Consider the following 15,872-nt stretch of genomic DNA (forward strand, 5'->3'; position numbering starts at 1 on the left):
GGGTGATCTGAGTAGATCTTTTGGATCCCTGCAAAGCTGGAAACACAGTCCTTTGTTTGTAAATGAAGGTGCAATGATTTTCACTGAAGTATTCAATGTTTTTCATCTGTCAGTAAAATATTTAAAGGCTGTCCTGAAAAGAGCACAGCAAAAGCCCTCCTCCTGGCTGCCCCTAAACAGAACTGAAGTGGGAGATGGCAGAAGGCAGGGCCTGGGATAATACTAGGAAGGAGAAAATGTTATCTATCAAGTGCTCCTTTCTCGAACTGACACACAGACCAGATAACCATCAGTCAGATAGTCCCTGTCTATGGACTAAAAGTGTCATTTCTGCCCCTTTTCGACTCAGTGCTGCCCAGAATGCTTGAGCGTGCCCTGGTCCACCACTATTCTCATTCCCATCATGACTATTAAATAAATTCCTCCCAGAGTAAATGAAACTAAGAACAACAGATGACAGGTTGCAGCAACTTTGGACCAGTCTCTTTTTATGGTAATACAATTAGGCGCCAAGAACCCCCACATGATGGTTGTATGGCAGAGGTCTGATAAATAATAACAGCAGCAGTAGCCATTTATTAACTGCACATACTATTGCCCATACTGCAGCACACAGACTACATGGTAAGCATTTTATTTCGGTCATTAATTCATTCAATCAAATGCTTTTAAAATCGCTACAAACCGCCAGGTACTAAGGGTCAAGGGGCTTCCTTGGAGGTTCACTGGTAAAGAATTCACCTGTCAATGCAAGAGACACAGGTTCGATCCCTACATTGGGAAGATCCCCTGGAGGAGGACATGGCAACCCACACCAGTATTCTTGCGTGAAAAATTCCATGTACAGAGGAGCCTGGAGGGCTGCAATCCATGGGGGTCACAAAGAGTCAGATACAACTGAGCACACACGCACACGCTAAGTGCTAAGAATAAAATGGTAATTAAAAAGAAATCCTTGGTCCTGTGCAGTGGACTTTATAGTCGAGTGGGAATTCATTCATTTTAAGTCACACAAGTAGATGTAAAATTCTAACTCAGTTAAGTGCAGCAAAGGGGATGTGTGTCATGCTGTGAAGGCGTCATGGAGGGCTGGAGGGCTTCCCCGGAGGAGCCAAGAAAGAAGGGAGGTTAAGATGTTACCCAGAGTGCGGGTCAGCAGGAGGGCACATCTGCTTTGAAGACGACCACTTTGGCTGCAGTCTGGATAAAAACTGGGAGGGGACTGAGAGTGGCTGCAGAGAGAAGACAGGTGGGGAAGCCAGTACAGGGATAGAGCGCGGCAAGGCTGGTGGCTTAACGAGGAGGGTGGTGATGGTAGAGCGGAGCAGAAGCAGCTGATGGAGTCGAGAGAAAATCAGCTGAGCTTGGTGATGAAGTAGATACAGGCGAGAAAGGAAAAAAGAAGTCAAAAAGACTCCTGGGTGGCTGACTCAAGGCTCCACATGAGCGGTGGTATCCAGATATATCGGGAAAGATCAAGAGTTCACTGTTGGGCATAAGACATTGGGGGTGGTTTTCTCTCATTTCTCCCTCCTGGTATGGCTCTTGATAAAGAAGCCAAGTTTGCAAGTCAGCTGAACCAGCTGTTAACCCTTTACCAGCACACCCCTGGTGGTGAGAGAAGCTGGAGAGCTAGGCTACAGCTAGACTGCAACGTTTGGAAGAACACTGCATTGTATTCTAGGAGTGATGAAAGCCATGGGAAGGATGTAGGCAGCAGAGTAGTGCAATCTGGTGCCTGATGTAAGGATGCTTACTCCTGGGGATGAGGGGCCAAAAGTGGAGGCAAGGAGCAACTGGGAGGCTAGAGGGGCAGTCCAGGTATGAGATGATGGTGGCCTGGACTAGGGCAGGGGCAGTGGACAGGCACAGAAGTGGATGGAGCTGAGACAGATTTTGGTGCTCTAACTCATCAGTACATTCTCTCACTTTTTGATGGCACAAGAGGGAACAGAAGGAATCCAAGTTGACTCTTAGGCTACTCCTAGACTATGTTTATTAATATAGCGTTAATTTTTACAATATAATAAGATTTCAAACACATAGGAAAGCAATGTAATCAATACCCACCACTCAGACCCAACAAAGGAAAGCATTCCACCATAACACCAGATTCCTTTCTTTTTAAAAAATAAGATGTTACAGATAAAGTTGAAGCCGTTTTCCTTTATTAATGTGGTATTACATTAATACAGTTCCTTCAGTTTCCTTGTATTACTGAGATAATCTTTACTTGATTATGATCTATTTTCAATACACTGTTGGCTTCACTGTATTATTACCTTATACTTCACATCAACATTCATAAGTGAATTTCCTCCATTAATAATATTTCATAAATATTATGTCTTATTTGACTGTGGTATCTTGGGATATTGGCCACATAAAAGGAGTTGACAGTTATTCCTCTTAATCTTTTATCTCAAACAGTTCATTTCAGATAGGGGTTATTTGCTAATCTCTTGCTCCTCCTCACTGCACTGTACTCACCACACAAAAACCCCATCTCTGGCTAAATGTGACTCTGCCTGCCACTGGGGGTGGACCTGTATAGCTAGAGAAAAACATAGCCATACAGGCTGAACTTGCTTGAAATCAATGACCCTTAGTGCTGTCCAACAATCATACTAGAAATCCCTAGTCCATTCATTCCCTTTTTCTCTTAACAATTTCAGATCTTTTTCCCTCCCTGCAAACCTCTGATAACTCCCTCCCCTCTCAACTTCACTCTCAGCTAATGACTGTGCTTTGTGTTTCACTGAGAAAGTAGAAACTACCAAAAGAGAACCCTGCACCCGTGTACCCTGCCTTCCCTCTTTTGATGGATAAACTATCTCTGCTCCAGTAATTCCCACTCTCGCATTTCTCCCCTATCTACTGAGTCATTTCTACCGGGTATAGAACTTCTCACATAAACCCCTCTCAACCTCACATCTTCACGAATACACTGCTCTTAGCTCTTGAGCTCATCTCAACCAATTTTTCCTCCAGTACCCACAAAATCTGCGTGACAAGATCACCAATGACTTCTACACAGCTAAATCTAAAGCTCAATTTTCAGTCTTGTTGCGACTTGACTTTTACCCATATGACACTCCTCCCTGAATCACTTTCCTCATTTGCTTCTAGGATAACCACCACCCTTGGCTGGTTTTCCTACTTCCTCATCTGCTGCTTCTCAGTACCCCTGGGTGGTTCCTCATCTTTTGATCTCCCCATTTTTGGAAACCTCCTCTTTAAATGTCCTCTCTTCCCTGTTTACACTCACTCCTGTGATCTCATCCAGTCTCAGTACCTTTTAAATACCACGTATACGTATACCAATAACTCCAAGACTTTCATCTCCACTCCCGACCTCTCCGCTGACTTCCAGACTCATGGATTCAACTGTCTACTTACCATTTCCACTTAGATGTCTAATGGGCACCTCAAAATTAACAAAACTCCTTATCTTCCCCCAGAAACTTGCTCCTCCACTATCTTCCCCATCTCACTAAAAAGCAATTCCATCCTACCAGTTGCTCAAGCCAAAAACCTTGGAGTCATATTCTTAGCTTTTCTTTCTTCCACACGTTGTACACTCAAACCACCAGTAAAACTTATCTCCATCTCTGAAAATTTCTCCAAGCTCAACCATTCCTATCTGTCTCCATTACAACCACTGTCAGAACCATCATGCTCCAACTGCAGAAACTGCCCATTTTGTATCTTGACACATTGCATTCCATGTAGCCAGTGGAGTGATTCTTTTCAAACATCATTCATTTGCTCAAAACCCTCTTATCACTTCCCTTCCCACTCAGAATAAAAGCCAAATTCCTTTGTCTCCAAAGATGGATGAATGAATAAACCTCTAAATGTTCCTCGGTCCTAGTCTATAAACTCATCTTGGACTAGGATTTTTTTTCACTAATTCAGTTTTCTTTAATGGTTATAGTTTATTAGGATGTAATTTTTTTCTTGCATTTACATCGGTAATATTTATCTAGAAAACTGTCGCTTATGTTTTCAAATTTACTGTCTAAAATTATTCATAGTATTTTTCCATTTTCACTTAATATTGTTTATATGTCCTTCTTCCCACTCCCCCATCAACCCTGGGGCTTCCCAGGTGGCACAGTGATAAAGAATTCGCCTGCCAATGCAGGTTCAATCTCTGGGTCAGAAAGATCCCCTGGAGAAGGAAATGGCAACTCACTCCAGTATTCTTGCTTGGGAAATCCCATGGACAGAGGAGCCTGGTGGGCTATAGTTCATGGGGTCGCAAAAAGTCGGACACGACTCAGTGACTAAACAACATCAACCCTGACAGAAATTTGCCTTTTCATTAGTCTTTCTTTAAAACTAGCTTTTGGTCTTGTCAATATTTAATGTTTGTTTTATATTACATGAATTGTTGGCCTTTTTATTATTTCCTTTCATCTATTTTCTTGGGTACACTCTGTTTTCCTTTTCTCAACTTGAGTTCATAAATTTTTAAATTTTTTCTTTTCTAATATATACATTTCATGATATAAACATCTCTTTACATCCCACTTTAACAATATTCCATAAATTGATATTTGGAATGCCTGTTTTCATTCAACTCTAAATATTTCATAATTTGTTATAATTTCTTCTTAAATCCATGATATTGTGTGTGTATATGTATATATAATACGGTACATATACATAAAGCTGATTCTTCAGTATTTTTCAAGATTTCCATTATACCCTAATTTTTTGAAAAATATACTTTGCAAGGTTGAAACAAATAAGTATTTTCTATTGGTTGGGAACAGAAATCTATGTACGTATGTATACTTGATCAAGTTTGCTTCTTAAGGAAGTGCTCAAATTTTTTATGTCCTAATTATTTCTCTGCTTTATCTATAAAGCAGTATCTGAGAGAAAGGAATTCAAAAACTCCCACTATGGTTATGGATTTGTCAGCAACTAGGCCAAGTTTTGCTTCATAGATTTTGAAACTATTGATATGTTGTTAATATTCTGTGTGTTTAAAATTGCTTTCTTGGTGAACTATCCATTCATCACTAGTAATACAACACTTCTGAATTCCTAATAGAATTATTTTACATTTCAAAATCTCTGCCTGTTAGTATAAAATTACAAACTTATTTTTGGTTAGCATTTGTATAGTATATCTTGTCTCATTAATTATATGTTCAACTTTTAAGTATCCCCTGTTTTAGGTTTGTCTCAAATCACATATATATTTACAACTTTTTAAAAATTAATTTCTATTATCTGGCTAATTTAAAAATTAACATTTATTGTGATTACTATTATAGACTTATCTGCATCTTCCTGTTTTGTCCTTTGTGCTTTTTAAAAAACTTCCCTCACTCCCCAAGGACCCCTCACTGGAGAAGGGAAAGGCTACCCACTCCAGTATTCTGGCATGGAGAATTCCAGGGACTACAGTTGGACACACAGAGTCAGACACAACTTTCACTCACTCACTCAGTCCCCAAGCACCCTTTTCCTTCCTACTCTTGGAGCGATCAAATTTTCTTTATTCTCCCATTATTTTTATTTTTTAATTTTTTTTCAGGTTTTCTTTTTTTTAAATTATTTTAATTGGAGACTAATCACAATATTGTAGTGGTTTTGCCATACATTGACATGAATCAGCCACAGGCGCACATGTGCTCCCCATCCTGAACCCCCTTCCCACCTCCCTCCCCATCCCATCCCCTAGGGTCATCCCAGTGCACCAGCCCTGAGCACCCTGTCTCCTGTATCAAACCTGGACCAGCAATCTGCTTCATATATGATAATATACACGTTTAAACGCTACCCTCTCAAATCATCCCACCCTCGTCTTCTCCCACAGAGTCCAAAAGACTGTTCTTCACATCTGTGTCTCTTGCTCTCACACATAGGGCCATTGTGACCATCTTTCTAAATTCCATATGTATGCATTAGTATACTGTATTGGTGTTTCTTTCTGGCTTACTTCACTCTGTATAATAGGCTCCAGTTTCATCTACCTCATTAGAACTGATTCAAATGTATTCTTTTTAATGGCTGAGTAATATTCCATTGTGTATATGTACCAAAGCTTTCTTATCCATTCATCTGCTGATGGACATCTAGGTTGCTTCCATGTCCTGGCTATTGTAAACAGTGCTGCAATGAACATTGGGGTACACGTGTCTCTTTCTCAATTCTGGTTTCCTCGGTGTGTATGTCCAGCAGTGGGATTGCTGGGTCATATGGCAGTTCTATTTCCAGTTTTTTGAGGAATCTCCACACTGTTCTCCATAGTGGCTGTACTAGTTTGCATTCCCACCAACAATGTAAGAGGGTTCCTTTTTCTCCGCACCCTCTCCAGCATTTATTGCTTGTAGACTTTTTGATAGCAGCCATTCTGACTGGTGTGAGATGGTACCTCACTGTGGGTTAGATTTGCATTTCTCTGATAATGAGTGATGCTGAGCATTTTTCACGTGTTAGCCATCTGTATGTCTTCTTTGGAGAAATGTCTGTTTAGTTCTTTGGCCCATTTTTTGATTGGGTTGTTTATTTTTCTGGAATTCAGCTGCATGAGCTGCTTGTGTATTTTGGAGATTAATTCTTTGTCAGTTGCTTCGTTTGCTATTATTTTCTCCCACAAGAGAAGACTCTACACTTGGACATCACCAGATGGTCAACACCGAAATCAGACTGATTACATTCTTTGCAGCCAAAGATGGAGCTCTATACAGATAGCAAAAACAAGACCAGGAGCTGACTGTGGCTCAGATCATGAACTCCTTATTGCCAAATTCAGACTTAAATTGAAGAAAGTAGGGAAAACCACTAGCCCATTCAGATATGACCTAAATCAAATCCCTTATGATTATACAGTGGAAGTGAGAAATAGATTTAAGGGACTAGATCTGATAGATAGAGTGCCTGATGAACTCTGGACGGAGGTCCGTGACATTGTACAGGAGACAGGGACCAAGACCATCCCCATGGAAAAGAAATGCAAAAAAGCAAAATGGCTGTCTGAGGAGGCCTTACAAATAGCTGTGAAAAGAAGAGAAGCGAAAAGCAAAGGAGAAAAGGAAAGATATAAACATCTGAATGCAGAGTTCCAAAGAATAGCAAGGAGAGATAAGAAAGCCTTCCTCAGTGATCAATGCAAAGAAATAGAGGAAAACAACAGAATAGGAAAAACAAGAGATCTCTTCAAGGAAATTAGAGATTCCAAGGGAACAGTTCATGCAAAGATGGGCTCGATAAAGGACAGAAATGGTATGGACCTAACAGAAGCAGAAGATATTAAGAAGAGGTGGCAAGAATACACAGAAGAACTGTACAAAAAAGATCTTCACGACAAAGATAGTCACGATAACGTGATCACTGACATAGAGCCAGACATCTTGGAATGTGAAGTCAAGTGGGCCTTAGAGAGCATCACTACGAACAAAGCTAGTGGAGGTGATGGAATTCCAGTTGAGCTATTTCAGATCCTGAAAGATGATGCTGTGAAAGTGCTTCACTCAATATGCCAGCAAATTTGGAAACCTCAGCAGTGGCCACAGGACTGGAAAAGGTCAGTCTTCATTCCAATCCCAAAGAAAGGCAATGCCAAAGAATGCTCAAACTACCGCACGATTGCACTCATCTCACATGCCAGTAAAGTCATGCTCAAAATTCTCCAAGCCAGGCTTCAGCAATATGTGAACCGTGAACTCCCAGATGTTCAAGCAGGTTTTAGAAAAGGCAGAGGCACCAGAGATCAAATTGCCAACATCTGCTGGATCATGGAGAAAGCAAGAGAGTTCCAGAAAAACATCTATTTCTGCTTCATTGACTATGCCAAACATGAGGGCCTTAGAATGCTTTAACTCCAGTTTCCTCCCATTCTTCTGCCATGTTATTTCTCAGTATTTAATTATACCTTCTTTCAACCTTCCCTCAAATTAGTCTTTATTATGATTACAATTTGTTCCATACTCCATGTTTTAGTTATCCTATTCTCATTTTAAATTCTATTATGACTAGATAGCAACACTTACTGTCCTGATCTTGTCTGCTTTTTATACAAAATTATCTACAGTTACAGTGAACACTGCCTTGAATATTTTCTTTTTTTTTTTTTTTTAAATACCTGCTTATTTATTTGGCTGTTCTCAATCTTAGTTGTGGCATGTGGGATCTAGTTCCCCAACCAGGGATCAAAATCGGACCCCCTGCATTGGGATCCAGTGGAGTTTGAACCACTGGATCACCAGGGAAGTCTCTATTTTTCTTTCCTATCCATATTCTTTTATCACCACTTTGTACTTAACACTTTATGAATGAGCCTTCAAACAGAGCTGATACTGAAAAAATATACAAGGTTAGTATTTCTTCTCAAGGTCAAAATAAATCTAGGAATTTTTAAAATAATTTTAAGTCAACAAATACTTAAAAGATACTTTGAATACTTTGGAGATAACTTCTTCAGCTCAGTTCAGTCGCTCAGTTGTGTCCAACTCTTTGCGACCCCATGGACTGCAGCATGCCAGGCTTCCCTGTCCATCACCAACTCCTGGAACTTACTCAAAACTCATGTCCATACAGTCGGCAATGCCATCCAACCATCTCATCCTCTGTCATCCCCTTCTCCTCCTGCCTTCAATCTTTTCCAGCATCAGGGTCTTTTCAAATGAGTCAGTTCTTCCCATCAGGTGGCCAAAGTACTGGAGTTTCAGCATCAGTCCTTCCAATGAATATTCAGGACTGATTTCCTTCAGGATGGACTGGTTTGATCTCCTTGCATCCAAGGGACTCTCAAGGAGTATCTAAGCAGGTACTCTTTAAAGTTTATATTAATACTTTCAGTACATTCAAAACAAATCTTGCAAAAGGACCCTTTTATAAGTACAACTCTTTCCTTCTTTGCCTTATATATTCAAATAAAGTTTCACAGTAAGTATATCTGACAAATGACTAATGGAAAATATTCTTTCACAGACACAGGAAAGGGAAATTAGTTGATATGCCAGCTGATATAAACAACGTATTATCTCAAACTAAAGAGTTATGAGTTCAATATATTTAATGTTAAGTGATTTCTAATAAGTGAAATCAAAGTTAATTGATCTCAATTTAAAAAGTTCAACATCACTAATCAGAGAAATGCAAATCAAAGCCACAATGAGATACCACCTCACACCTGTCAGAATGGCTAACATAAAAAAGAACACAAATACCAAATGTTGGCAAGGATGGGGAGAAAAGGGAACCTTTGTACACTGTTGGTGAGAATGTAAATTGGTGTAGCCACTGTGGAAAACAGTATGGAGGTTCCCTTAAAAAACGAGAAACAGAACTACCATATGATACAGCAAGTCCACTCCTGGGTATATATCCAAAGAAAAGAAAAACAGTAATTTAAAAAGATACACGCACTCCAATGTTCATAGCAGCATTATTTACAATAGACAAGACACCTAAGCAACCTAAGTGTTCATCAACTGGTGGATGAATAAAGATGTGGTGTATATATACAATGGACTACTACTCGACCACAAAAAATAATGAATTCTGCCATTTGCAACAATGTGGATGGAACTAGAGGGTATTAGGCTTAGTGAAATAAGTCAGAAAGAGAAAGACAAATACTATATTTTATCATTTATATGTGGAATCTAAAAAATAAGGCAAACAAATGAATAAAACAAAACAGAAACAGACTCAGATATAGAGAATAAATTAGTGATTATTAGTGGGGAGAGGGAAGGGGAGGGGCAAGACAGGGGTAGGGAATTAAGAGGTAAAAACCACTTTGTATGAGACAAACTACAAGGATATATTGTATAGCACGGGGAAATATAGCCCTTATTTTATAACTTTAAATGGAAACCAATAAAAATATTGCATCACGAAGTTATAAACCTGAAAGTAATACCAGAAATCAACTATATTTTTAAAAAACACATCAGAAACAGAGGTCAGCCTTGTATCAGCTGACAATGAAAACTGCCTCATAAACATCTGCACCTTTCTATAGAAGACAGCATAAAAATATCCAGCATAAACTTTAGAAACCACTCATTTACAGTCCAGCTCATTCATTTTTTTACTATGGTAAAAACGTGCCTAACACAGGGCTTCCCTGGTGGTAAAGAATTTGCTTGCCAATGCAAGACACATGAGTTCATTCCCTGATCCAGGAAGCTCCCACATGCAACTAAGCCCATGTGCCGCAACTATTGAGCCTGTGCTCTAGAGCCCACGAGCCCCAACTACTGACCAAGAGCCTGTGCTCCCCAACAGGAGAAGCCACCGAAATGAGAAGCTTGTGCACCACAACTAGAGAGTAGCACCAGCTCTCCACAACCAGCGAAAAGCCCATGCAGCAATGAAGACCTAGCATGCCAAAAATAATTTTAATAATATGCATAACATAAAATTGCTCTTTCATGTTTACTGACTGGATAGGTGACCTAAGATCACTCAGAAACGATGAGGAGGCCCTAAATGGGTTAGCACTCTACAGCTGTGAAGACTAGCTGTTGGGGTGGGATGGCTTCGAGGTGGGGGAAGGTGGGAAGGACTGTGACTCCACACGTGCACAGTCATGGGAGTGCCAACAGAACTATACTTGGAGTGCTCTGGTTAATCAGGAAAGCTTGAGTGTGCAGTCATGAAGAGAAAAACAGGGCAAACATGAGGTCTTCTCACAAACTACCCCCAAAATAAATACAACTAAAGGCTCAGACAACTGTTTTTTAATCATTAAAATGTTGGAGAGGAAAGTCCAATGCTACAGATTTGCTTTACTGGGAAGACAGTTCTTTTGCTCCTGAGGGAAGGTAAGCCTGGATCAATAGCTGGGTCATTAGGAAGGCTCAGAGCCTGCAGAAGGTATTTCATCACCAAGGACATAAAGGTACTTTTCATGTGTCTGGAACACTGCTTCATGCCAAAGGAACAAAACTGATGAGGTCTCTGCGCTTAAGGATCTCACAGAATCCATGGGGAGACATAATTATGTTCAAAGACCAGAAAGCAATTAGTAGCTATATCAGCGCCCTCAGGAAAGAGAGCATCCTGGACCAGGGTGGTGAGGCGAGGACTTGTGGTCTGAATATGTGTGGCCTATATCAAAATTAGGGCCTCCTGGGTGTTGCAGTGGTAAAGAATCCTCCTACCAATGCAGGAGACTTGGGTTCGATCGCTGGTCTGGAAGATCCCCTGGAGAAGAAATGGCAACTTATTCCAGTATTCTTGCCTGGAGAATAACATGGGACAGAGGAGCCTGGAAGGCTATATAGCTCCTGGGGTCACAAAGAGTCGGACATGACTCAGGGACTAACAACAACATATCAAAATTATACCACCACCAACAGCACTGTTTACTAATGCCTAGTAGGTGGGGAGAACAGCTGACATACTGAGCACTAATCACAGGTGTTCAGTTCAGTCGATCAGTCGTGTCCGACTCTTTGCGACCCCATGAATCACAGCACGCCAGGCCTCCCTGTCCATCACCAACTCCTGGAGTTCACTCAAACTCATGTCCATCGAGTCGGTGATGCCATCCAGCCATCTCATTCCCTATCGTCCCCTTCTCCTCCCGCCCCCAATCCCTCCCAGCATCAGAGTCTTTTCCAGTGAGTCAACTCTTCGCATGAGGTGTTAATTACCCTCATTTTACACGTAAGGGCCTGGACTCAGAGAGGTGTAGTAGTTGAAGAAAGAGCTAGAGATTAAACCCAGGTGTGACACAATCACCAAGATTGATCAGTTCTCCTTAAAGCTCCTTCACAGTAATGAACGGCAAGGATTTTCAACTTGGATTTTTAAACCACTGTGTGTAAGTAATTATAATCTACTTCAAAGAGGAGGCAAAAAAAAAAAAAGTCACCCCATTTGTGGCCTACTTCTTCAGTTCTCAACTTGAACATCATCTCTTCCAGTACTCCTTCATGCTCCCCAAATGGGGCAAGGCTCCCAAAATAAGAATCACAATCCTTCATGTGCAATTTCAAAAGCCAGTATGCTCTAAAAACTTGAAGTGTTTTCATAAGTTTTCAGCAAGCTCATTTGATGGCAAAACGCTGACCTGAATTGGTGTGAAACTGCTTCCTGTATTTACTTTTCCTACTCAGTGATAATCTCCATATTCTGATGTGGAAAACAATAGTGTGTTTGATTAACGGTGCTGCCTAGATTTCATTGCAGTTACTAGGGAATATTCAATATATGTATACCACCCCAAATCCAAACATTTCTGACTTGCAAACCGCATCTGACGTCAAGAGTTTCAAACAAGGGACTGTGGACCTATTATACATGAATCTCACTGCACTACAAGTATCTACTCTTCTTTGTAGGCCCAGCACCAGACAGGGTGCCTTGCACGTAATAGGTACACAACAAATATTTCCTGAATGAAGAAACAAGCCTGTGAAACTGGCTATAGGGAAAAGGGTCAGTGCCTTGGGAGTGAACAGGCCTCTATCATGGAATGCCACTTCCTTCTCTGACATGGAGGCCCTATAAATAGTTGCTGTTGATTGAAGGCAAGCAACACAGCTGCTGTCTTCAGGAAGAATAAAAATAGTCCAGGGGTCTCACATGTTGGGCCACACATAACTTTAGCTGAGTAATACAAACCAGGAGATATTCAGACGTCAAGACCACACGAGAAGCTTCACAGATCTCCTCCAGCTTGAGTGAACACCTGCGTTTGGGTCGAAAGCTGCTACCTGCAGTAATCTTTTTGGCCCACAGATTTCTCATCAGTAAAATAAGGGCAACAGAGTAAGCCCTAAGGCCCTCGCAGGTGGGTCTCTAACAAGATAACTCAAGGGCGGAATACCAGCCATCAACACACAACCGGGAGTGGGATACACATCCCAGAATTTCTCCCCTCCCGTCTACTGTCGTCACAGTACAGAGTTCACCATCCTCATTCAATGTGCTGTCCAATCTACACACACCTCCTTCCATCGAAAGAAGCTGAGTCCATGCAAAAAGACGCATTTTGTACCCAGGTCATCTAAAGGGCTCCTATCTTCGGTCCCAAACAGTAGTCAAAGAATCCTGTGAAGTGTAGCCCCAAAGCCCTTCGGTCCCCTGACTCGGAAAGTGGACGAGGTGGGAATGGGGGTGAGAAGTAACCACTGGCTAGCAAAACTGGATTTAAAGAAAAAAAAAAAACCCTCATAACTGCAGAGTCTAAGGGCAAGAGAGGGGACTGAGTAGGAGAATAAGTGCCTCGAGAGGGCAGTTCGGCATGGTCCCTCCTTACCTGGTAACAGAGGATTGTTTGCTGCACCAGCCGCGCGTATCCGTCTAAGCGGACCCCGGAATTGCTCCTGCTCCTCATCTCCGCGTTGCGTCCTACCCGTTGCAAAGAGACGGGTCGCCGGGGCTGCGGCCGCTGAGCGGGCCTGGTTCCCAAACAGTCACAGCCTCGGTCAGTTCTCGGGATGGAGCCCAGTGGTAAGAGGTAGGGACTTTTAAAAACGACAGAACCAAAGTATGACTGGAAAGTCAGCCAGCTAGTTTTCTTACGGTAGAAAGGCGCGAAGGCGGAGATGGGGGCTGGCACTACGGCGACCCCGCCTCGACCAGGCCCGACGCGCTCCCGACGCTCGCGGGTCCCTGGCAACCTCGCGGGAGAAATAGGGAACTGGGCTCCGGGCGTGGGGCGACGCTGCGCCCGCCAAGCCTTTTTCGTCTGCAAGCGGTCGCGAGGCGGCCTCGAGGCCGGCCACGAACCCTGTCCTTCCCGCCCGCCGCAGCCCACTCACAGTCCCGCCCCTGGCCGCGCCCCCACCGCGGAACCGAACCCCCCGAGTCCCGGCCCGCGGGGGAAGGAAAACGACGTGGCCCACGAGAGTAGCGGGGAAGTTGGCTCCGGGCGGGAACCAGTTTGCCTCTCTGAGCCCCTCACCTTGCCGCCAGCAGCCGACCACAGCCGGGGCTATTGAAACAGGCCCTTCCGTCGCGGGCATCTGGAGGTCCCGGACCCGCCCCCTGGACCCGCCCCAGGCCCGCCTCCCGCTACGCCCCCGGCGCGGAGCGCAAGCCGCGGAGCCGGACCGGAGGCGCAAAACACCTCTGAAACGCTTGGATGCTGGCCCGCCCTGCCCTGAGATGAGCTCACAATCGCATCCCTGGCCCCGCCCCCTAGCACCGCCTCCAGATCCGTCCGCGCTGCGGAGCAGCAAGCTGAGTTGGGGAGATGAAAGAACTGGCTGCTGGCGGGCGACGAGGCTTCTCAAGCGGCCGGAGGGAGGGTTCCTGGTGAGGAGAAATAGGCCCACCCACCGCTGCTGCCCGGGCACCCCTCCGCAGGCCGGAAGAGCATCTCTACCCTGGCGTGTCTCTGCCCACGAGCGGAAGCAGACTAGTTGGACCCAGAGGGGAGAGGAGAGGGACAGACTGGGGCAGGGCAGGGGATCCCAGCTGCTCACCGCGCCTGCAGTCTCAACACTAGGCACCTGGGAGAAGCTCACCTGGCCTGAACTGTGGTCCACTTCCAGGCCTACAACTTGAAACTTGGCATTCGTTTTTCGTGGCTGATTGTTTTTTATGACCCACGTTTTTCGTGACCCATTGTTTTTTACCATCTTCGGCCCACTATTAATTTTCTATCAAAATCTGGTCCCATAATCTGACAGCTCAGCTAATATTCCTAAATTCCTTTGCTACTCTCCATGCATTTACTGTATGCTTGGTGGACAGGGAGGCCTGGCATGCTGAAGTCCATGGGGTCGTAGAGTCGGACACGACTGAGCGACTGAACTGAACTGACCCAGTAGACCTCCTCCTTGCCTATCTGAAGCCTCTTTTAAGGGCCCACTCAGCTCTTCTCCGGAGAAGGCTATGGCAAGCCACTCCAGTACTCTTGCCTAGAAAATCCCATGGATGGAGGAGCCTGGTAGGCTGCAGTCCGTGGGGTCGCTATGGGTCAGACACGACTGGGCGACTTACTTCACTTTCACTTTTCACTTTCACACATTGGAGAAGGAAATGGCAACCCACTCCAGTGTTCTTGCCTGGAGAATCCCAGGGACGGGGGAGCCTGGTGGGCTTCCGTCTATGGGGTCACACAGAGTCGGACACGACTGAAGTGACTTAGCAGCAGCAGCAGCAGCTCTTCTCTCCTATTAGTCATCCCCATACTCTGAATTCCCATATTTCTTTAGCAAGAGTTTAGGTCTTGGAATTTGTTCAAATTGAGTTCAAATTCCAGTTCTGCCATTTACAAGTGGTGTGAACTTTGGCGTGTTTTACCTGTTTGATATTCAATGTTCTCATCTTTAAATGGGAATAATGATAGCACCTACCTCCTAGGGTGGCTTTGAACAAGAGGATGAATATAAAGCACTTAGCACCATACCCGGCTCATAGAAAAGTACTTCATAAATCCTAGCTAGTTTAATCATCATTTGACAACAATGTATTGCCTTGTATTGTTTCCATGTGAGGCATGTTTTTCTAACTGGATTGTAAGTTACTCATTGAAAGTCTTTGGTATCTCCCACTATGCCTGGTAGTGTTGAGCATGTAGTTATAGCTCAATTAGAATTGAATGAATGAGTGAATGAAAGAAAATCAGTCATATTCAGCTGGGTCCCCTGTGTCATCCTTAACCAAGTTCATTTTCGAAATTCCGTTAACATAAACCTCTGTCTGAGCGACTGAACTGAAATGACTGAGCAACTAAACTGAACTGAAACTCGCCTCACTCAGCTAAAGCACCAAAGCAAGTAGCTCACTTTTTTCTTATTTCTTGTTCAGTCACTCAGTCATGTCCAACTTTTTGAGACCCCATGGACTGCAGCATGCCAGGCCTCCCTGTCCTTCACCATCTCCCAGAGCTTGCTCAAACTCATGTCCATTGAGTTGGTGATGCCATCCAACCATCTCAT

The 15,872-nt window shown here is 43.4% G+C and overlaps 1 protein-coding gene across 10 annotated transcripts in view; it reads right to left on the reverse strand.

Annotated features, from left to right (window-relative positions):
- The window catches only part of PHKA2 (phosphorylase kinase regulatory subunit alpha 2), a 91,022-nt gene extending 76,965 nt beyond the window's left edge, over positions 1 to 14,057 (reverse strand). For 5 of the 10 annotated variants that reach the window (XM_088833603.1, XM_088833599.1, XM_088833596.1 and 2 more), the window contains exons 1-2: positions 13,889 to 14,056; positions 13,241 to 13,332 (exon numbers count right to left, since the gene is read on the reverse strand). In XM_088833603.1, the coding sequence (XP_088689729.1) occupies positions 13,241 to 13,332; positions 13,889 to 13,949 (153 nt within the window). In that variant the 5' untranslated portion in view covers positions 13,950 to 14,056. Of the gene's footprint in view, positions 1 to 13,240; positions 13,449 to 13,888 lie in introns of all 10 variants that reach the window. The other 5 variants (XM_088833604.1, XM_088833600.1, XM_088833605.1 and 2 more) reach the window with 4 other exon arrangements.
- Between the last annotated feature and the right edge of the window lie 1,815 nt (positions 14,058 to 15,872).

This window comes from Moschus berezovskii, chromosome X, assembly GCF_049115385.1.
Source record: "Moschus berezovskii isolate FMDL1 chromosome X, NW_MosBer_1.0, whole genome shotgun sequence".
Lineage (NCBI taxonomy): Eukaryota > Metazoa > Chordata > Mammalia > Artiodactyla > Moschidae > Moschus > Moschus berezovskii.